Raw genomic sequence first — 23,684 nt, forward strand, 5'->3', positions numbered from 1 at the left:
GGCTGTCCGACAGGGGACTAGCCATGGACAGTGCCAAGGTCCGCGCGGTGTTGGACTGGAAGAGCCCGCGAAATCGGAAAGAGGTCCAGAGGTTCGTCGGCTTCGCCAACTTTTACCGCAAGTTCATCAAGGGTTTCGCCAAGGAGACGGCAGCTATCACGGACACTCTCAGCTCCAAGAAGAAGAAGTTCACCTGGACGGACCAAGCGGAGCAGTCCTTCAGGAGACTTAAGAGTCTCTTCGCGTCCGAAGAACAGCTGCTACACGTGAATCCTGGCAGGCCCATGAGGGTGGAGACTGACGCATCTGACAGAGCGGTGGGGGCCGTCCTCTTACAGGAAGACCCGCAGGGAAACTGGAGGCCCTGTGCTTTCTACTCCCGGAAGCTCAGCAAGTCGGAGCAGAACTACACCATTTGGGACAGGGAGTTGCTGGCCATCCACGCAGCTTTCAAGGCGTGGAGGCACTTTCTCATCGGAGCCAAGCACACCGTGCAGGTCCGCACGGACCACAAGAACCTAGAGTACTGGCGCACGGCGAAGCTACAGAGCCAGAGGCACATACGCTGGGCAGAGTTCTTTGCGGATTTCGATTTCAGGATAGAGTACATCCCAGGCGACAACAATGTCATAGCAGATGCGCTCTCCAGGAAACCGCAGTATCTCGAGGCAGCGGCACCGGTGGCAGCCAAGCACATTTTTGCACCGCAGGCGTGGGCGTGCGCTTCAGCCGCCGTGGACCTGGAGGCGGTGCGTCACGCGTTGCAGGCGGATCCATTCGCACAGTCCAAGATGGAAGAGGTGCGGAGGGGCACAGCGAAGGACGACGAGTTCCAGATACGCGACGGCCTGCTGACCCGTAAAGGTGCTCTCTACATTCCGGGAGACGATCTCCGCGCGAAAGTTCTGCAGCAGTTGCACGACGCACCCAGCGCTGGCCACTTCGGCAAGGAAAAGACGACAGAATTAGTGGCCAGAGACTTTTGGTGGCCCCAGATGCGAGGGGAGGTCGCGGAGTACGTCGCCAGGTGTGACACGTGCCAGAGGTCCAAGCCAGTGCACCAGAAGCCAGCGGGACTGCTGGAACCACTGGAAACGCCACTGCAACCGTGGGAGAGGGTGGCGCTGGACTTTGTCACTGATCTGCCCAGTTCGCGAGGCAAGACGGCGGTGCTTGTGGTTGTAGACCTGTTCACCAAGATGGCGCATTTCATTCCTTGTGCGAAGGTGGCGACAGCGGAGCAGACAGCCAAACTGTTCATCGACCACGTGTTCAAGGTGCATGGCTTGCCACGGTCCATTCTGTCTGACAGGGGGCGCCAGTTTGTGTCCAGTTTCTGGCGGAAGCTCCTAGGGATCCTGCACGTCAAAATCAACCTGTCGTCGGCGAGACATCCGCAGACCAACGGCCAAGCAGAGAGGGTCAACGCGATCATGCAGCAGTACCTGAGATGTTACGCCAATCAGCGACCCGCGGCTTGGGTGGATTACCTGCCGATGGCTGAGTTTGCCTACAACAACACGAAGCACGCGTCTACAGGGGTGACGCCGTTCTTTGCTAACAATGGAAGGCATCCCAGAACCTTCCCGGGGCTCGTAACGACGGGGGAGGGGGAGCCACAGGAAGCCGACCATTTCGCAGCAGAATTGCAAGAGGTGCACGACGAGCTACGGAGACATTTAGAGCTAGCTAAACAAGCCTATAAGGTGCAGGCCGACAAACACAGGAGGGAGGGGGAAGACATCCAGGTGGGAGACTGGGTATGGTTAGCGGCCCAAGCGGTGCCGGCCAAGTCGTTAGCTAAAAAGAAGCTAGGACACAGGCAACTAGGGCCGTACCAAGTTGAGGCCAGGATCAATCCCGTAGCGTTTCGATTGACCCTCCCCGAGGGTTCCAGAATGCACCCGGTCTTTCATAGGTCGATGCTCACCCCCTACAAGGCCCCACACAGATTTCAGGAGTCAGGGACGGCACCAGAACCAAGCAGGGAGTCGCCCAAGAGGGGGAGGTCACCTAAGGACGAACCAGTCAACGAAGTCACAGAGATTCTGGACTCGAGATGGGGGGAAGAGGGAGTAGAATATTTTCTCGCCAGGGAGGGCGCCCCGGCCAGCACCAACAGTTGGGTGCCAGACTACGCTTTGGACGAACCCCTCCTCAAGGACGAGTTCCATGCCCTTTTCCCACACAGGCCCATGCCAGCACAGTTCTTCGACGATTGGCTTTTTACGCCCACACTTTCCGCCAGCACCTTCCGAGGGTTCTCCTCCGCAGAGGAGACGACGCCAGAGTCGAGCCCTCCAAGGGGATCGTGTTCGGGGGTGGACACCGACCCTTCTTACTGGTGGGACGATCAACCAGAAGAGGACTGGCGCATGAGGTGGCGGGTGGGTCCTTGGCAAGCAGACCCCACCCAGGCAACAGGGGGAGGGGAGGACGTGAACATGTTGGGAGAGGACAATGGGTTCGAGTACACAAACAATGAACTGGAAGCAGAGGAGATCGACGTCGACGACCTGTGTCCGGCAGCGACCTCCGCAACGACGGAGCCCCCGGAACCTGCGCCCGAGCAGCGGGAGGGGGGAAGGGGGGGCTTCGAGGGGGGGATGGATGTCAGGGGTTCAGAGACAGAGACACAGGTGAGGGAGGAGACGGAGAGCGACGAGGAAGAATCCCAGGACAGTGAGGAAGAGGAGGACAATGACTTGAGATCTTCCATGAGTCTCTCAAGTGAATCGGAGGATTCTCAGGAGGGGGCGCCCCTAGTCAGGACAAGGGGGGTCACAGGGGGGACCTGCCAGGAGCAGGGAAGCAGCAGGGAAACCCCGAGCGGGAGTGGGAGATCGGGGCCGACTTCCCAGCAGGAACGAAGGGAAGAGAGGGGGGTTCCCAGTGTGACACACGGAGCGGAGCAGGAAAGAGACAGGGGAAGGAGATCTGGGGAGAACGTCCTGCCGGAAGAGGGGGAGAGTAGTACAGGGAGTAGTGTCAGTGTCAAAAGGAAGGTCAGGGGTAGCGAGCGCGCGCCAAGTTCAAATGTGGAGGCGCGCGGAAATGAAGAAAGCCCGGAGGAGGAGCCCAGCCCCAAAGCACGAAGGAGGGGGGAACAGGCATCTCAGGAATCCGCTTCAGGAGAGAGCAGGAGGGAAGGAACCCAGGGGGGCAGAAAGACCCTGCGGAAAAGGAAAGACAGGAAGAGGTGGTCTAGCACAAGCCTCTTAAGTTGGTGCAGGGGAGGGAGCGAGTCAGAGGGGACTTCAAACGTCTGACGTTAAAGACACGGGGCTGCACGCCTCGGTTGTGGAATCTATAATGAACTCCAATAAACATCCCTGTATATAAGAAGAGCTTGGCGTTGGTCTTTTGTGAGCTGAGACCTGAGGCAGCCCCTGACAATGTGTTTTGTTGTTTTGTTGTTGTTTTTGTTCTGGGCCTTTTGGAAACTGTGGATGGACTGTAGCTGGCAGGCAGAGATCAAGCAGCCACCCACCAACCACAGGGTTCAACAGTTCAGAAGTTCACTAGAGCATTTGTGTTCCAGAAGTGATTGGCCTTTAAGTAAAAAACGAGGGTGGGAGGGCAGGAATAACTACACTATGGTGCTAGGGCCCTTCCTCTAATATTTTCCTCCACTCCCTTTTCCCCTTCTACACTGTTGAGCCAAAGAGGGGAAAAAATGAATTAACAAAAGGAAAGGAAGGGGAGGCAGTAAGGATTCGGATTCTTGACAATTCATTTCCTGTTGTTCAGTTTCCTAAAAAGAAATGCATTGCTTTCTTCTCAGCAGAGGTTGGCACATCCAGCCATTAAGTAAAACGCCATGGATTGTGTAGGTGTGATGTTATATCCACTAGAGGCTTGTCTATTTTCCCCATTAGGGCAAATGGAGCACTACCCCCCCCCTTCAGTCTGCCCTCAGCCAGCTCCCATTTGCCTGCCTTCCAACTTGCAACCAGCCAGCAGGGGAGCCCTCGCTGTCAGCTTCCACCTCTGTAGTCACTGTGTTGCCCTTGTATAACTCAGCAAGGAGGATGGGGGACAGGCCTAGAATTAGTCAGCCCTGCCCATCCTCGGCTTTGGCTCCGTCTACTGTTGGGCACCCTGCCTTCTGCCCTACAAGTCCCAGTGGGTGTCACAGCCACCCGTGTTTGTATCCCACATGTATGTACCTCAAGGGGTAATTTGAAGAAACATATACATGGCCTATTTATTACCGGAAACCACTCTTCTGAAAGCATAGAATCTGTGCCACATGGGCCCTTGGAGAGAACAGGAGTCAGAGCATGAGGGGTTTGATGAACTTACTGTGCGATCCAAGTGTCCTATGAAGTAGGACCGTCTATGTTAAAATGTGTAAATAGATAGCCAATAGATTGTCAGTGGTGGTAGTGCAGGGCCCCCAATTCACATACAGTGTACCAGGCCCAGAAAACCCTGTTGGCATCCTTGAGCACATGCAGAAGGTTCAGTCACTGGCATCACCATTTAAAGCTAGTGGAAGACTCCTGTCTGAAACCCTAGAACATGGGTCGACAAACTAAGGTCAGCGGACCGGATCAGGCCCAATTGCCTTCTGGATCCAGCCCACGGACGGTCTGGGAATGACCACGTGGATCGCCAGCGTGCACGTTCTTTCCCTCTCCCTCACACGGCGGTGGCGTCACCTCCCTCCCTCCTCCTCCTGGCTTCTCCCCGCCCTGCCTAGAGGAGGAAGGGGGCTTTGCTTTGTTGGTGCCAGCAGCAGCAGCGCTCGAGCGGCCGCCATTTTAAGCAGCCCCTCTCTGGAGTCCTTTCATGCGCCACTCATTGACCCACTGCCGCCAGCCCCTGCCGCTCGCAAGAAACAGGAGCCATGGTTGGCTGAGCGCCCCTTGAGCTGCCATTTAAAGCAGCTCCTCTCCGGACCCCTTTCACGTGCCACTCTTCGTCCCTCCTCTGCCACCAGCACCTGCCGCTCGCAAGACACAGGTAAGCAGCCGCCGGGGCTCATGGTGCTTTTACATCATTTTTTCCCTTCAAAATACAGTGGTACCTCGCAAGACGAATGCCTCGCAAGACGAAAAACGCGCAAGACGAAAGAGTTTTCCGTTTTTTGAGTCGTTCCGCAAGACGAATTTCCCTATGGGCTTGCTTCGCAAGACGAAACGTCTTGCGAGTTCCTGCGAGTTTTTTCCTTTTTCTTAAAGCCGCTAAGCCGTTAATAGCCGCTAAGCCGTTAATAGCTGCTAATAGCCGCTAAGCCGCTAATAGCCGTGCTTCGCAAGACGAAGAGACTCGCGGAACGGATTAATTTCGTCTTGCGAGGCACCACTGTATAGTCCAGGCCCCCACAAAGTCTGAGGGACAGTGGACCCCTGCTGAAAAAGTTTGCTGACTCCTGCCCTAGAACATCAGTTTAGACCATGCAGAGCAAGGTGGACCAAAGAGATGACTCTTAGGGTTGAAGCGGTAAAAGGGGAAAAACTGTTTTGGGATCAGTATTCAGCCTCTGTAGTGGAAGTACTGGAATTGCAATTCTTTGGATCATTCTTTGGCTGTGTCATATGTTCAAAAGCAAGTTTAAATGAAGTTACAAAAGCTAGTTTTGAGTTGTGGATCAGTTGCTATCTGGTGAAGTAGAGGTCTGTATAGGCTCTCACAGGCTCATTCAATGAAGTTTATCCAGGGGCAAGTTTGGCAGTATTTTGCCATATTGATACTGGTGTTTCAAGGTCCCTTGATTTTGAAGGCTAGTGAAAAAGACAGAGTGTGGAGACTTTATCCTAGATATGAATTGAGCAAAGGTACAAATTCAACTAGATACATTTAAAAATATTTGCTTTTTAATTGTTTCTGCCGTAAAATAAGTTTTGAAGTAAGTGAATTGTGTTTCTCAGAACAAAGTGGAAGAACTATGTTAAATGCTGGTGTATTTGAAAGTTACATTGTGGAGAATACAAACTCACAATCTGAGACCCACACCAGGAGGGGGCAATCTTTCCTATCACTGTCATGCACACCAATTTGAGAATAAATGAATGTCTGGAGCAGTATATAGAATATTGGGAAGGGGCTTTACTGTATTATCTTAGAAAGATGTTCAATTTACTAAGCTAACCTTCCCTGAAATTTCGCCTCCAAATGTTTTACCTAACTTTTTTTCCAACTGCAGGTGTTTTTTTTTACACCTTTCTTTTTTTTAGAATAGTTTTCATTCATTTTTAAAGCGTTGTATTAAAACCAAAGAATATAAATTAAAAAGCAAACATGGGCTAAGTAAATGACATATATTAAATTTTAGCACAATGCTAAAGTGTTTATTATTTAGAGACAATTACATATTATGTATTCTACTATCGTACTACAGCAGTATTATTTACGTCTTTATCTAACAATATTTATGTGCTACTTGGTTATAATAAAAGCAGTATAGAAGAAATATAATAATCAATAAAAAGAGTTAAAACAATTAAAAGATTTTAAAATTAAAAGTAACGGTAAGAGATTAAAACATGTTAACGTTTACATGTCTGGATAGACTTGTGTAAACAAAAATGTTTTAAGTACCATAGATTCCGGAGTATTAGGTGACTGGGCGTATAAGACGACCCCCCCAAATTGGCAGCTGCCAATTTGGGGGGTCGACTTATACGCCCAGTCTTATACGCGGCAGCTTTGCTGGGCAGCTTTGCTGGGCAGCGGCAGTGGGCGGCAGGCTCCATGCCGGGAGGAAGCTGCCCAGCGAAACCGCCCAGTGAAGACGGCCTAGCATCGCTGGGCGGCTTCCTCCCGGTACGGAGCCCACCGCCCACTGCCACTGCCCAGCGAACCCATACTGAGCGTATAAGACGACCCCCAACTTTTTAGAAGATTTTCCGGGGTTAAAAAGTTGTCTTATACTCCGGAATCTATGGTAGGCTATTTTCGGAAGCCGAACATCCGATGCGGCTTCTGCAGCTTTCAATTGAATGCAGGAACGGATTAAGTCCGAGAACCAAGGTACCACTGTATTTAGGTATATTTTGTGACACCTGTAACAGTGCCAGTAGCACAGATTAAGCGGTAGGGTGGGCACATATTTTTTCCAAGCCAGACTGCAATGCAGGAGACTATTTTAGGGCCAGGAGGGAAGGGTTAGCCTTCCCAATCCCATACACTGCAAATTCCACCGCCTCTGGCTGAAAATGCTGAACACTGTAAACCATAATATGATGGTATATTATATTGGATCCTTTTTTATTATTGCACATTTTGCATACACATACACATCTTATTGTGGGTGGAAGTATTTAGTGTGTTAGATAACTATCAATATTTTAAAATGTTGTCTGTATGTACAGCTGTACATTTATATGATAATCCAGTTGTTTATAGTTACCTGCCAAAAACTTGCACAAGCAGCTTACTCCAGAAAATCCAAAAAATGGTATCCAGCTAAGTCCTACTCAGTGAACCCATTCAAATTAATGGACCTGTGAATCATGTTACTGTTAATGCCTCTGCTCTGAATAGGACTAATGCTGTATACAACCCAACAGATTTAACACAACTAAGTGCGATGGAAAAAGAGAATGCACACATTTTGCTTTTCCAAAAAAATTGAGTAAAGGTCAGATACAACTGAATTAATCTGAACCTTGAAAAGTACATAAAACTAAAAGAGGAAGTAGGGAGAAGTGTTACTCTTTCAACTTCCCCCTTCAGCTCTATTAACTTATTAAAAGATAGCAGCCCTACTACCTTATGATCAAGGAGGCAGTGAGTGTTGGGTCTCAGAGGCTTTGTGGACACTAGCAAAGACTTCAAGGGTAGTATTGTGCCCACGGGCACCATGCTGGTGACCCCTGGAGTTCTTTTCACAGATACATGATAACACATATATGTGCTTAATTATGGTGGACATATACGGTAGTTGTTGCTTTCTTTGCAGGGGAAAAATATGTGTGGAAGGGCACTCACACGGTGTTATGCAGATTCAGCTTTTATTTTCTCACGTTTGTGCCTCCTGGAACCCAAGTGAGACCGATGTGGTGCAGTGGTCAGACTAGGACCTGGGAGAGCAGGGTTCAAATCACCCCACTATATCATGAAGATCACTGGGTGACCTTGGGCTGGTTACTGCCTTTCCACTTAACATGCCTCATAGAGTTGTGGGGATTAAATGAGGAAGAGGAAAGACATGTATGTCACCTTCAGCTCCTTAGAGAAAAATGTGGGGTATAGTACAGTAAATAAGTGACACTCAGGAGCACTGACCAGACCCTGACCCACTTAACTTCAGTCGGTTGTTTCTCATCAGACCCATAGCCTGGGGCTTCTTCTGTTAAGTGCTTTCTCATTCTCTTGTATGAAACTTTGTCCACCGGCTCCAACCCCCCACCCCCACCCTACAACCCTTCCACCCCCACAAAAACAACAACTAGGGAGAGGAGAAGCAAGCGCAAATTCATTCACAGAGCCGCCCTACCGCACGTCTCTTTCTCGCAGCCTCGAGGTCTATGAACCCAACACTTTACCCTCCCCATCGCAGCTCTGGGCTGCCTGCCCCCCGCCCGCGCCTTCTTCTGTTTCCCGGTGTGTGTGTGTGTGTGTGTGTGCGCGCGCGCAGGCGTGTTATGTCTCGCTTGCCTTTTTGCAGAGCGGCTCGGAGGAGGAGGTGGAGGAGGATGAGAACAGAGCCGGAGGGAGGCGGCGCCTGTTCCTGGAAGAGCTCAGCCTGGGGAGTTGGTCACATTCTTGGCTGGGATTCAAGAGCTGAGGCAGACACCAACAAACAGTGAGGTGGGGGGGGCGCGGAGGGGGAGGAGTGCACAGCCAGCCAGCCAGCCTTGCCTGCCTGCCTGCCTGCATTAGCTCAGCTCCGAAACACCCTCAGTCTGGGCTGGAGCGTGGAGTTGGGAGGATGTGAGCTGCCGCGGCTCCCACATTGAAAAGGAGAAGAGGCGGAAAGCAAAGCCAGCCAGAGAGAAAAAGAAAGAACGAAGCAACTCTTTAAAAGAAAGGAAATCTTCTCTTCCCACCCCCACCCGCAGTTTCAAGGGACCACGAGTAGCAGAGAGAACAAGAGGGGGCGAAGAAGGAAGGAGACGCCTCGCTACAGTAGCAGCCGCCTCGGAATTTTGGAAGGGGGGGTTGTTTAATTTTTTTTTTTTTTGCTTTGCCTCACACTACATCATCCCGCTTCCGGAGATCGACCTTCTATATAAAAATACACACACACACACACGCACATTATTATTTTCCTTTTAAAAAACATTTTTTTGGTGGACATGGACAGAAAGGAGCTGACTTCCCGAACGCCAGACGCCGACGCCGCTGCTATTTGGACATCTTTCAAGACCCTCTGGTGCTATTGACTCTCTTCAGCCCCTTTTCCACGTTGTTGCTACAGATTTATTAGCAATTTTTTTGAGGGGGGGAGGGAGGGAGGTTGATCAGTCGGTTTTGTTTGAGCCTCGTGTGTGTTTGTGTGAACTGAAGACTGCTGGCTTGAATGGAGGTGGGAGGGCAAGCTACTCTTTGAGAAGGCAGTGCGCTTTTTCTTTTTATAACTTTTTCCTCTCCCCCTCCCCGAAGATATAAATATTTCCCCCCTGGATTGGCTCTTCTTTTGCTCCAGTGTATTTAGAACAACAACTAAGAACCACAAACTTATCGAGGGGGTGTTTGGAAAAGCGGACCAAAAGTAACCCACCGGGAGGAAACGTGTTTTTCTTTTTTGGGGGGCGAATAATATGAGATTCTTGAGTGGCTTCCCTCTCTCCTTCGCCGTCTTCAATGGACAACAACAAATTTAAGAAGAGCGGCGTTTCTCGCCTTTAAAGGAAAAGGAAAACAGAAGCCTGGAAAAGATTTTAAGCGAGGTTCGGTTTAGTTTTTTGCATTGCCTTTGGTGAAAAACCTAGAAAGGAGGAGTTATTATTTTCTTATTGTTATTTTTTTAAAAAAGGAATAAAAAGGCGGGAGACCACCACAAAATAACCTAAAATGGAGACTGTAAGGAGCAGCTTCCAGCCTCATCCCGGCCTGCAGAAGACCTTGGAACAGTTTCATCTGAGCTCCATGAACTCGCTGGGTGGTCCAGCCGCCTTCTCTGCGCGCTGGGCGCAGGAGCTGCTGTACAAGCGGGAGAACGGCAAGGAGTCCTCGTCCTCGACGTCCTCCTCGGCGGAGCCTGTGCTCCACTTGCCGCCCATCCAGCCGCCGCCGGTGATGCCGGGGCCCTTCTTCATGCCCTCAGACCGCTCGACCGAACGCTGCGAGACCGTCTTGGAGGGCGAGACAATCTCGTGCTTCGTGGTGGGCGGCGAGAAGCGCCTCTGCTTGCCGCAGATCCTCAACTCCGTCCTGCGCGACTTCTCGCTGCAGCAGATCAACGCAGTGTGCGACGAGCTCCACATCTACTGCTCCCGCTGCACGGCGGACCAGCTGGAGATCCTCAAAGTCATGGGCATCCTGCCCTTCTCGGCGCCCTCCTGCGGGCTCATCACTAAGACGGACGCCGAGAGGCTTTGCAACGCCTTGCTCTACGGAGGCGCCTACCCGCCGGGGCGCTGCAAGAAGGAGTTCTCCGGGAGCCACCACGGGGCTGCGCTCGAGCTGGAGCTGACCGAGCGGAGCTTCAAGGTATACCACGAATGTTTCGGGAAATGCAAGGGGCTCCTGGTGCCGGAGCTGTATAGCAGCCCTGGCGCGGCGTGCATCCAGTGCCTCGATTGCCGGCTCATGTACCCGCCGCACAAGTTTGTCATCCACTCGCACAAGTCCCTGGAGAACCGGACTTGCCACTGGGGCTTCGACTCGGCCAACTGGCGAGCCTACATCCTCCTCAGCCAGGATTACTCCGGCAAAGAAGAGAAAGCCAGACTGGGCCAGTGCTTGGATGAGATGAAGGAGAAGTTCGACTACAGCAACCGATACAAGAGGAAAGCACCCAGGGTGAGTCCTCTTGGATTTGGTTTTGAGGGATCGGCGCTTAAATTTGGGGATGGGGTCGCTAGAGGATCGGGCTCTTAGAAACTGCCGAGATTGCTTAAAAAGAAAGGAAAAAGTGTGTGAACTTCGGTGGCAAGAGTAAGGGTTGCAACTGTACAAACTCTGCAGCTAGATACTTGGTGCATCTCTAGCATCTATTATGCGTATTCAGTGAGACCTACTTCTGAATAAAAATGCAGATAGAATTGGCTGCATATTTTACACGGTCCCACAGATAGCCACTTTAAGTGGCTGTTGCCTGAACCATGTAGTAGGATCCCGGAAGGGATCGTATATAATCTCTTATTGGACTCCCACCAGTCTGTGGTTCAGGCGATAACTGTTTTAAATAGACCTTGTTCTCTCAGGGATTGGGAGCTATGTAGTGAGAAGGCACTGCATGCTCACTGGGAAATAAGCCTCATTGTGTTCAACTGGGCTACTTCCTAGGTAAATGTGCATCTAGCTGCAAGAGTCCCACATAACTCTTTCTGAAAGGAGTAATGTGTGTGAGAGAGCAGCTGGAAAAACCTGCTGCATTCACCTCAAGGATGCTTATACCATGCATGCAAACTTTGGTGAAGCATGGCCCTAGGTGTGCAGACTCAGAAGTGAGTCCTATTGAATCCAGTGGGACTTAGTAATCAGAAAAGGATCTTAGGATTGTATTTCTAGAGAATAAAGAACTCTGTCAGACTTATTTAGGAATAGAAATAGGATTGTGCTGATAGGTTCTTAAGGTGAATCACATTGGGCTGTTTTGTCCTTTTTTCTTTTCAAACAGTCTCAAGGGAGCTGGCTTTTTCTTTTGAAATATACCCTTTGGTCTTTCTTATTTTGGGATATATTTACTTCTGTAGACTAGCAGGGCTCTCTACTGGACTTTAACTGCAGCAGCAAAATTGGATTTGTTTAAAAATCCTTGTTACCAATCTATCTTTTGCAAGCTTAAATACTGTACATTTTATGCACCTGTTTAAACAGGACACAATAGGTGGCCTACCATATTCTGCCCTTGGGTTTTGCATCTTAACAAACTCAAATAGGTATATGTGGTGCTACAAATAGGGCAAGGAAAGATGAATTGGATGGATGAATGAATGAATTGATTATCTACAGGCAGAAATCACTGGCTTCTATCCTTAGGATTAATCTCAAAACTTGACAAATGTAGTGACTGAAACGAGAGCTGAAAAGCTTCTAAATGTATTGCATTGGCAGGATAAACAAACACACAACCAGATAGATTCCAGACAGTGGAGGCTGGTCCATTAGGGCAAATGAGGCACCTCCCCACCAACCTCAGTCTGTCCTCAGCCAGCCCCCACCTGCTTGCTTTCTGATTTACAACTAGTCCAGGGGGTGGCACTGCCTGTCAGATTCCTCCTCCAGTCATTGTTACCCTTGCAGAACTCAGCAGCCAAGATGATGGGGACAAAACTAAAATTAGTTGGCTCTCCCTGTTATTGGCTCTGACCGCATCTACTGTGTGGGCTCCATGCCTTCCTCCCTTCCAGTCACAATAGGCACCAGCCACCACTGATCCCAGGATGTTCCAATCCAGGGTACTTGCAGATGCTGTTGATATATGTGTGCAGACTACATAGTGTATTTTTGGTGCTCTGTACAGTGTTGATCTAGTCCCCCCTCCACCCCTTTTCTCTCCTGATGCTAGTTTGTGTATGGGTTATATTTACACTAAGGAAATGGATGTGTCCTGGGACAACTGCTGCAGCAAGCTTTAAAGTATGACATGCAATTGCGGAGTCTGCCCAGCCAGACAGCTAGGTACTCTTTAATCTGCAGCAGTATTCAATTTCCAGACTTCTCAAAGTTGGTGACTGGGTGAGAAAGTTGGGAGGGGAGACCTTGTGTTGGCATCAGTGCTGGTCAGTGGGGGTACTTATGCTATGGGGTAGCTTGAAAAAAATGCCCAGGGTCAGACAAGACACCTGATTATTCAAAAGAATGCAAGGTGCAGCAAAGGAGAAAGGTCTAGTTAACTCCTTAACTGCACAGACTTTTTTGATAGTCATGGAAAATTATAGGGTATCAAAGGAGACTCATTTAATACTTATTAAGGGAATGTTCAGTTCAGACTTCTTCCCCTTCCCGCTCCCCTTTAAACTCCCACACACCTATTTTGGAGAGAATGTGCAAGCACCCACACACATCTGGAGATAAAGGCATGTGCAGCTTCTCCTTTTGGGAAACAGGCTGAATGCACATACAAACAACAACAACAACAGAAACCCACCAGGCTTTAGGATATCTTTCCATTCCTGTCTACTTGGCTATTTCCCCTTTCAAAGTGAAGGAAGTAGTTCTTGTTTTCTCCTTAGTTCCCCTCCTCCTCCACAGATTCAGCATAAGAGCTACTGTATTGTAGGTCTAAAGACCCACATTATTTATCATGTGCTGCTAATGGCTTGTCTGTCTTCAGCTAATCATATGCTAAAAGTGGCTGTTTGGGGCATATGAATGGAAAGTGGAGGTGCACTGAGAATGCAGGGGCACATTTTTAAAAAAAATATGCATCTTTTTGAAGGCTTGTGGGACAACCAACATCTCTTTCCATTCTGGGCAGCACAAAGAAATAATATTTCTGTGCCCAAACTCTTGAGTGTTCTTGCACAACTTTATTTATAGTGTAATATTAATCATAGCTGTTTGTACATATTTAGGGCCCCCCCATTGTAATGGACTTCGATTTTTATGGTTGTCAGTTACCATTTCGATTGTGTTTCTGAATGACTTTTGGATATATGAAAGAGAATAATGAATTGATTTATGAAAGAAATCAGAAACTAGCCTAGAAATTCTCAGTAAATTCAGGGTGTGTGTGTGTGTGTGTGTATCTGGCCCACTACTTTTTTTTTAAGGCATCCAGCAAATTGGTCCAGTATTGGTGTGAAGCTTGAGACCAAATTAAAACCTTGGTCTCAGTACTGACCATAATACATTGCTTGAAATGCTGTTTCCCCATCAGACTGAAATGGGCAGCCTTTGCTTTTCCTCAGTTGTGAGGCAGCTGTGGTGGAAAGAAAGCCAGGATATGCATATATCTCTGCCTGTGCCCCAAGAATGGGATGGAGTTGAAATATTATTTCACCTCCCTTCCCAAGGTGAGTTGTTTCAAGACTTTTAACTATGGCTAGAAGAACTTGTGTTTTTGCTCTTGAGAAGACTTTGCTGGCAGGTAGGCCACCTGTCTGGCATCCCAACAAAAAGCTGCTTTTCTCCCATTAATTTTTCCATCAGACATAGCCAAAGGGATATTGCATGTTTTGTGCTGTAGCAGATAGCCATGCTGGGAGCAAAACAATAGCCACATACAAACACACACAGAGCTGCAGGGTTGGTAGACTGTGGCCAGAGGCAAATAACATTGAAATAAAATTGAGGTCGCCTAGGGAGGAAATGGTGGTGGAAACCTAACCAATCTTGTGTTTGGCTGTTTGCATTTACTATGTTTAAGTTCTGTCTGCATCTCATCCTTAAGCTCTCTGTGTGTGTCTTTTGCTCACAGCTGTCTGCCTCTTTGGGTTTTTGCCTTGTGTGCCCTGCATAATAATGATGATGATCCTTCTTGGGAGTGTGTCCCAGCTGTTGGATGGGGACAATGTGGATTGTTTGAATACAAAGAGGTAGGGGTGATCCTACCCCGCCCCCTGGGTTTGTGGGAGTTAGTTGGTAGTAAGATGACTTTATGTGGCTCTCCTGCAGTAAGCTTTGGAGAATAGTTCCCCAAAGTGGACTGTGAGATAAAAAACACATCTGCCTTATACCCAGCTGAAGCTGCAGCTGCCTCACCAACCACATTCTGCCCTCAGCCAGCCTCCTCCTCATAATCTAAAGCAAGTTCAGTGGGTGCCAGCTTCCTTCTCCTCAGTATCACCCCTGCAGAATTCAGCAGGGAAGAGGATAGGGACAAAATCAGAATTAGTTAACCCTTCCTGTCATTAGCCCTGAGCCTACCTACTGTCTGGGCTCTCTGGATTCATTCCTACCAATCACAGTAGATACTAGCCATCACTGTTCTTATACTGAGTCAGACCACTGGTGCATTTAGCTCAGGACTGGTTGACACTGGCTCTACAGAGATTCAGATGGGATCTTTTATCAGCTGTACCTGTAAATGCCATGGATGACACCTTGTGAATACTCCACTGAGCCTAATGTCCCTGATGTCTCTTTGTTGAGTTGCTGAAAGCTTTCTGTGGTGGGTCTGTGAGATGCATTTTTCTCCTGCTGCTGGATTCTGCCTGCATATGCAAAAGTTGATGTTGGGCTGTAATTTGAAGCCCAGTGATATTCTCCCTCCATAAGCAGAGGCAATACACCCCTTGACTCCTCAGATACTGAGAACATAGGAAGCTGGTTTGTACTGCATCAGACAACCTATCTAGCTCAGTATTGTCTACAGCAGTGTTTCCCAAACGTTTTTGGGCAACGGCACACCTGCTTACCGGAAAAAAATCTCGCGGCACACCACCATTAAAGCCCCGCCCCGTGACGTCAGCGCGCAGCGTCACGCGGGGGGGGACGCACAAAAGTGAACGTTTTTTCCCTTCCCCTTGCTGGGGTGGGAGGAGGCAGCAGAGCGAGGGCAGCTGAGGCGGCGGCGGCGATAGCGGGCGGAGGAGGAGCCGTCGCCGGGAGTTGCTGCTGCTGCTGCTGCTGCTGCTGCCCGGACATGCCGGCCTCCTCCTCCTCCGCTGTCTCGCGCTCCTCCCTTTTGCGCGAGCTGCCCCGCCGCTCGGCACCACCACCGCGGAGCCGCCCCCGGCTCGACGCGGATCCTCGCCGCCGCCGCCGCCTCTCGCCGCCCGACTCGCCCGCCTCCCTCCCACGGCACACCAGCCGGTGTCTCACGGCACAGTAGTGTGCCGCGGCACACCGGTTGGGAAACACTGGTCTACAGTACACTGACTGGCAGTGGCTCTTCAGGGTTTAGGCGAGAAGTCTTTCTCAGCCCCACATGGAGATGCTGGGGATTGAACTTGGACTCTTCTACATACCATTGAGCTATGGCCTTTCTCCAATAACACAGGATAACTCTTTCCTTTGCAAGCCTCCCAGATGCATTTGCTTATCTAAGAAAATACTGGAGTTTGGTGCAATTGTCTGCTGCAAGACAATTATTGTGCTCACATATTGGCATAATTTTGTGTTCAGTAACACTTGGGACTATTCTACCCATGCAGCAACCCTAGGAGGGGAAAAGGGTGTGTGTGTTTCAGCTTCTTTTGGTACCTCCCACCTTGAGTTTGGTTTCTCCTAGCATGTTATTTGTTTGCATTCCTAGGGCTTAATCATTCCTTTGTGGAGTTCTTCAAATCCCCTAAGCCACATCACCTTTTGGACTTTGTTCTTTTACCTTCTCCCCCGCCCCCTCCAACACATTCATTGTTGAGCTTTCCCTCCTCCCTGTCCCATCCCCCAAGAGTCTTTCATCATCTTCTAACTGGTTCCTGCATCCTGGTCAACTGTATATGTGAAAATAATTTTGTTCAAGAATGAGTTTCACCAGTCTCTTCCCCCTCCTGCCCATGTTGTTCCAATCACAGTCTGTTTGATACATGTCTGCTCTCCTGTTTGCTATGTCACTGTGGTGATGAAACATGCTGCTTAGAAGGGGCCTTGTTGGTTCACAGGCCATGTAGTCCTGGGATCCTGTCATTTGATCTGGGTTGCCATTTGGAACACTACAAATAATTTGACATTCAGTTTGAGGAGCCATGGCTCAGAAGTATAACACATGTTTTGCGTGCAAAAGGTCCTAGTTTCAGTCCCCGGAAACCTCTGTTTATGCTATGGAATTGCAGTCTTTAATGTGCCCTCTAGATATTGTTTGGCTGTAGCATCCCATCATCCCTTACCACTGGCCATGTAGGAATGGCCATCGCTCAAGGGGAGAGCATCTGCTTTGCATGCCAAAGGTCCCAGGTTCAATCTCTGGTACGGCTGGGAGAAATTCCCTGTCTGAAAACCTAGACTGAGTCACTGCCAGTCAGTGCAGACAATCCTGAGCTACACTGAGTGTGAGGCAGCTTTCTGTGTTCACATTTTGCACAATGTGCATGTTCAGTAAAACTATATAAAATCAAGGTTGTTCCTTTCATGCTTTATATTTTTCCTACATGGATGTTGGAGAGGAGGGGAAACAGGTAAAATGTAATGCCTGGAAGTCACACACCTGATTATTTTCCTTTGTACAGTCATTGGAAAACTCTTGCCAGTTATGGCTTTCATCCTGAACACATTTGTGAAAAAAAACCCATGTCTGAAGTAGCTGTCAGATTAAGGGAAGAAAAGAGGAAATAAGCAGATACACACCTTTCTATACAGCAGCATTCCCTCAGGCCTGGTGTTCCCTGAGGTAGGATGAATGTTCTGGATTGTCATATGCAAACAAGCACAGCGAAAGTTCCTGCTTCTGTTTCATAATAATAATAATAACAATCCCTCCCAAGCCAGTGAAAGGTGTAGCAGCAAGAGATCAAAGAGCGGAAACCTATTCATGCTGAGGTAATGCAGCTTTTGGAGTGATCTTGTGAGACCATTGAGGCTTTTTGCATTTTGTAGTGGTTGTAATCCAGCCAGCTGGGAATTTGTGGTGGCGGCAGCAGCAAAAAGAACTCCTTGTGCCCTCCAGGCGAAATGACTCTCCACCACTGCAACCTTGGAACTGCTGCATGCCTTAAAGAAGAGATGGTTACACACCTCCACACAACATGTGCCCCCTCCAATTTTCTTTGTCTTCTGCAAACCAGGCCTTTGTGTAGATGTCTAATTGTGCAGGTGTGAATGTGAAGGATTGTGCTCCTCCCTAGGCTTTTTAGGCCATTGTGGGGCAGCAGCTGTGCTAGAGTTTGACTTAGTGTGTTGTCTCCAAACCCAGGATTGTGTTTAGGGTCCTTCCTCCTTAACCATGACCTGTAACCATTGAATTGTGGACTCGGGTGACACACTAAGCCAATTCTTGGCTCCAGTAGTAGATAGGTAGCCGTGTTGGTCTGCCATAGTCAAAATAAAAAAATTCCTTCCAGTAGCACCTTAAAGACCAACTAAGTTAGTTCTTGGTATGAGCTTTCGTGTGCATGCACACTTCTTCAGATACACGAATACAAGAATTGTATTCTTCAGATACAATTCTTGGCTTTATACTACCATCCTTCAATGACCCCAAAAAACCCTGGGGAGGAGCAAAGCAGCTTTGATTTCCTTGGGAGCCATTGTGTGTATGTGCTAAGCCATAGTTTGGCTGAGCATGTAGTGTGGAAGTGGACTCAGTTTGGGGCCTTGGCTGGCCCTGGAGTGCATGCTCTATGTATGCCTGCAGGCATCTGGCTGGTGGCTTGTTGGCATGTATTGGCTGGAGGAGATAGGAAGCAAGAGTGAATGGGCAGCATGCAATATAAGCCAGCCTGTTGCTTTAAAAAAAATTCCTGTTCAGTTCTGTGGTGAAGCCTTGGGTCACCCACAAAGTTAGGAAGCATGTGTTGGTCATGGTTCCAATCTGGTATGGTTCATGAACCTTCTCCACTCCTGCCGCCAATTAATAACATTAATTTATTTTAGCAGAGTAGACTTAGAACATAAATCAATTTGCCTGTCAATTAGTAAAAGCAATTTCTTGATACACATGCTTGGCTGTAATTTTTTTTTAAATGTATGGGGGGACCTTTCAATGCTAAGTAAGACCTATGTAAAATTTAATTGCTTATGTTCCTTTCTCCACATTTTTCTCATGGGGGGGAAGGAAGGCATTTTAAGATATATATTTTCAAACCTGAGGAGAAAACATTTCCATCTTTGTTCAGGTAAGCTTTGCATTCCATTCTGCTGCCTCAGGCAACTTTTCACACAATGGTCTTCAGTTTGCAAGGAGCCTGGAAAATAATAGGACCAACATTAATACACTGCTGATTTGGGATGGGGGTGGAGGAGACTGTTTTTACATGAAGTGGGGTGGGGGAAACCATGAAGGGCAACTTTTCTTTGCTTACTGGAGGCATGCTGTGCCCCCCCCCCCCGCTCTAGGTTTCATGACAAATATTTAAGAGTACAGGGAAGGATAAAGAATCCAGTGTATTTATAAGAGGGGCATTTACTCTAAGCATAGTTTATAAACTGCTTTGACTGGGAAGATAGGATGTACATTCTACAAATAAAAAGTATTATAAGGTCAATATCTAGGCTGTTAGTGGAAGGACTGTAGCTCACATGCTTTTCTTGCAAAAGACCCCAGGCTCAAATGCTGGCATTTCCATGTAGTGCAAGCCTGAAACCCTAGAGAGCTGCTGCCAGTCGTTGTAGACAGTACAGTATGCCCCAAACTTCTGTGCAACTTACTTATGCAATTGCAAGCTTGCATGCTTTGGCGAAAAACAAACAGAAAGAGGATGAGAGACTGGGGAAAAGGAGCTGTGTGAGATCTCATAAGAGCTTCCAGAGCCCTCATATGACCTTCCTAGAGCCCAGAAAGCAAGGGAGAGGGCTTTAAAACTGCAGGAAAACTTGGCATGGAAGGAGCATTTTAAGCCCTCCACCTTGCTTATTGGCCTATACGAAGGTCACATGAGGGCTCTGGAAGGCCATGAGAGGCTCCTGAGATCTTGCTCCTTCAGCATGCCGGTGTTGAACAGGCAGGAATGACTGCATGGAGGGAGTGGTTCCAGGGGTCTTCCTTGCACAATTTTGCCTTTGCGTGCGGGTCCTCAGAACGTAACCTCTGCAGAAGTTTTGGATCTACTGTACTGGGCTAGATGGAACCATGGAACTGATTTAATATAAGGCAGCTTCCCAGGAGATTGGCAGGCACCCTCACTGTATTGTTTAGAATGCCTGCTGAAAACTTTGTGGTTTCCCCCCCCCCCTCCATTTCAGCAAGCAAATCTAGACACATAATTTACTTACTTATGTTTGTTTTAGTGTTTTTTATCTGTGTTTTATTAATGCTTTGTGTATTTTTAAAAGTTCCGTGGGTGTTAGCTGTGTTTTATTGATAATTTTGTTACGCACACCTCTTAGAGTTTTGTGATTAAGCGGACTATAACTTTTTCTAAATGAAAGATGGGAATTCCTCTTCTAAGATTATGCTTGCACTGAGGTGCGTGTGTCTTCTGTAAAAAGAAAGGAAGAATGGTATTTGCATTCAATCATGTGTCCAATGAATGGAAGGCCTCCTTCTGTCAGTGCAATTTCCTTCTGTGAATGGATGCGATACAACCTAGTGTTTTTCCCCCCATACGCAGGTTCAATCAATAGATTAATCAGCTAAAACGTGTACATTCAATTAAAATTTATTTAATTGGGTAGCAGCTGAGCATTTAATGAAACATTTTTGTTCATATTAGAACACAGCACAACACAACAGTGCCCAGTGAATTCCCCACCCCACATCCATGACCCATTTTCTTTACAGAAGAAATGTTCAGAGTGGCGGATTATTTTCAAAACGTCTCTAGCAAAACCCTCAGTGGTTAATATGTATTTTTGTGACTAATAAGATTCAAGCACCAGCACATAATAGTAAGGGCAGTTTCTTGCTACTAATGCAAGAAATGGGTGGCATCTTGATGTGGATTCCAGTGGCATTGCCTGACTAGGCAAGATCAGGCCTGAGTAGTGAAAAGAGTAATTTTTGTGCCTTTCCATACCTCCCCCTCCCCCCAACCTCTGCTTAAGTTAGTGCTATCATGTTAAAAGAATAAGGTCATAGACTCAGATTGCTGCTTGGTTTCCCAACCCCTTTTCCACCAGCCAGTTTGTGTAATGTCTGTCTGAAACAGTTGAGTAAGGGCATTGAAATAGCAGACAGGATATCAAGTGTTAGGAAGTCTGGGTTAAGTATAACAGAGGCTCCAGTATATGCGGATGGGTTCAGGAGAGCAATCCTTCCAGATTCAATGACAGGTTAGCTGCTCTTGAAGCGAGCCCCATCTGAACCCCAGAAGTGCCTGTTGTCTTTCAACTCAAGCATACCCCATTAATTTTTCTGTGTGGTTTATTAATGCTGTGCTCTGCCCAGGGAGGTGTCAGGCCAGCCCCCTGATTTTGATCTCTGGACTCTTTCCTTCCTCTCTCTTCAATGAAATGGTTGCACAAACTGTAACCTCATCCTCACTCTCCAAAAGGCTTGCGTAAGTTTAAGGTGGATTTCCCCCATTGTTAAATTATTCAAGCTTTAAAATGAAATATATTTTAAGCAGCTTTGCTACATTTTGTGGAGCTTGCTTTGCAAGCAGTTTATTATTTTAAATCTTTAAATGGACATCTGAAAGAATAGGGAGGAATTTTTACTTTATATTTGCATTGATACCTAACATTTGAACATTCATTCCTGTTTAATATCCTCTTTTACCAGAATAGTTTTTTTTTAAAATATAAGGAGCAATGGGTTGTACCTAGCTATTATTCACCCATTGATGTTAATGAAACTAAGTTAATAATACCCATTAATTTCAGTGGATCTACTCTGAGTAGGACTAGCATTGGTCCAGTATCTTCTTTTGGTGGCTGAATGCACAAAAGCACACAGAACAGCTAGTTTCAGAAAAGTGTTGACATAATCTTGACATAAAGAATCCTTGACTTTGAAATAAGGTTCAGCCACTTCAGGGAGCTCGTTTGCTGACTTTTGCCCAACATTTGCCTAAGAGCATTCTTCTAAAAATTAGAAACAAGGATGGAAACAAGTTTTTTCTTCAGTATTGGATTATGTCGGCTTTTAAAGTTGTTGGCCAGGATCCAAAGAACTGTGTCTAAAATTTTGAACTTTTCAACAGTATCCCTTCCACCCCCATGCCATATGGCAACCTGCTTTTGAAATTCAGGGGAGTTTCAAAAGCTGTTTGTGATATGGCACAGGGATCTGTTCAGAGGATGATGGGTGGAAACAAACTCCTGGATGCATACAAAGTATTGAGCTGTGTTTTAAGTCTCTCCCCACTCCCCGCTCTCTAAATGTGTGATTATACAAGATGGCAATGTCTCAGGCCATTTTTTTTTATCCTGAAAAGAAATCAGATGTCCACACTATGCTAATTGTTGTGAGGCTCTCCTCTTTATGATCCTTGTGCTAACATAAGGGCTGTCCTGCTGGATCAGACCAAATGCCCATCTTTCCCAGCATCCTGTTTCCAGAGTAGCTGGCTTGCTGTTTTTGGGAAGCTCACAAGCAAGGAACAAAGGAGATGGCCAACCCCCATATGATGTTTGCCCCACAGAGTATAGTATTTGTAAGCACACACTGCTTCTGTAAGGTATGGGTGCCAGCTGGCCATTTGCCATGGGATTGTAAACTCATAGGAGCATGCTTAAATATATTTGCACCTAAACCAGTGATTGGGAACCTGCAGCCTTCCACATGTGATAGGATTCCAGCTTCCATCAGCCCAGTGACCAGTATGGTCATTCATCAGAGGTGAATGGAGTTGTAGTCCAGCAACAGAGAGTCCTCTTACCTGGTACATAGGTGGCTGTTAGTTTTTTCAGACATAAAACTTGGCACTCAGTGATATAGGTTATTCTCAAGAAGCATTTTTAAAGCTGTTGGCTAGTTCAGTGTGTCCCAAAGCTTTGGTAATTGTTCCTGTGTGGATTGAAAATCTTCAGCTGCACCTCATGTAGGGTAAAATAGGTACTGAATTATATTACTTCACCTATACCTCTATTTGAAATCTGGATGATTCAGTTTTGCGTATTTAAACAAGGTAAGTATACTTTATGGCATTTTCTTCACCTTGTTTATAACCTGGAGGTAAACTCTTAATTAATAGGTCTAGGAATTAGGAGTCTATCGTAATAATACATTCAACATCAGAAGCATTATACTGCTTTGAGAATTTATTGTGAACCCTATTTTTTCATATATTAATGTGGATTGGTTTTAATAGGAAGTCTAGATTTTTATTTCCTTGTCTGTAAGTCATTTCCAGTTCCAAGAACGTGCCATCATTACGTCTCAGTCACCACATCCCAAGCGGGTCCTTTTTTATTGAGCGTCTGTACCGATGCGGTTGAACCACAAAGTTTAAGGTATGGGGTTTTCTGCCTCCGTTCAGGCAGTCTCTGAGAAGGACCTCAGCTTGAAACCCTAGCAATACAGAGCAATACAGTTGAGTTGTGAGGGGAGTCAACCCACTTCCTGCCTTGAGTGGGAAGGTGATGGGTGTGTCTCATAGGAACATTGTTTCTGTTTCACTGCTATGTTACCCTTATGGCTATTTACAAATGTGTGCACAGTATCATCATGGCCAGTGGGGAAAGGGATATTGGCAAATGGGAGAGGTTTGGGGATACTGATAATATTCTCTTCTTTCTGTACAAACCTGTGGGGGCATTAAGAGTATTCACTACATTTATCTGTTGCCTTATGTAATCAGCCTCTAGATGATGCACAACAAGTGATATAAAACAAGAGTGGAAAGAAAAATGTCAAAACACAAACAGTTCAGAATAATAAACAAGCCAAGCAGCAAATACAAGCAGTTTTTTAACATCCAAAAATCTAGAAGACACACACACACACATGCTAAAACAAACTAATTGACATCAAACTGAGTAGAGACTAACATCAGTTGACGTCGTAACACTAACATGTTAAGAAGATATTCAAAGGTTTGGGATAATAGAAAGAACTTTGCTGAAAAGTTGGTTGTCACATGGGTCTCTCTACAAAAAGGAGGCCAACACCAAGCAGACATTCTGAGGCACTCTCTACC

General features: G+C 47.3%; 1 protein-coding gene across 3 annotated transcripts in view; it reads left to right on the top strand.

Annotated features, from left to right (window-relative positions):
• The first annotated feature begins 8,617 nt into the window (after positions 1–8,617).
• The window catches only part of SKI (SKI proto-oncogene), a 151,395-nt gene continuing 136,328 nt past the window's right edge, over positions 8,618–23,684 (top strand). Inside the window, exon 1 of one of the 3 annotated variants that reach the window (XM_083512997.1) lies at positions 8,618–10,917. In XM_083512997.1, the coding sequence (XP_083369123.1) occupies positions 9,967–10,917 (951 nt within the window). In that variant the 5' untranslated portion in view covers positions 8,618–9,966. The remainder of the gene's footprint in view (positions 10,918–23,684) is intronic. The other 2 variants (XM_083512996.1, XM_083512995.1) reach the window with 2 other exon arrangements.

Source organism: Podarcis liolepis (genome assembly GCF_965112155.1).
Source record: "Podarcis liolepis genome assembly, chromosome: 7".
NCBI classification, from domain to species: domain Eukaryota; kingdom Metazoa; phylum Chordata; class Lepidosauria; order Squamata; family Lacertidae; genus Podarcis; species Podarcis liolepis.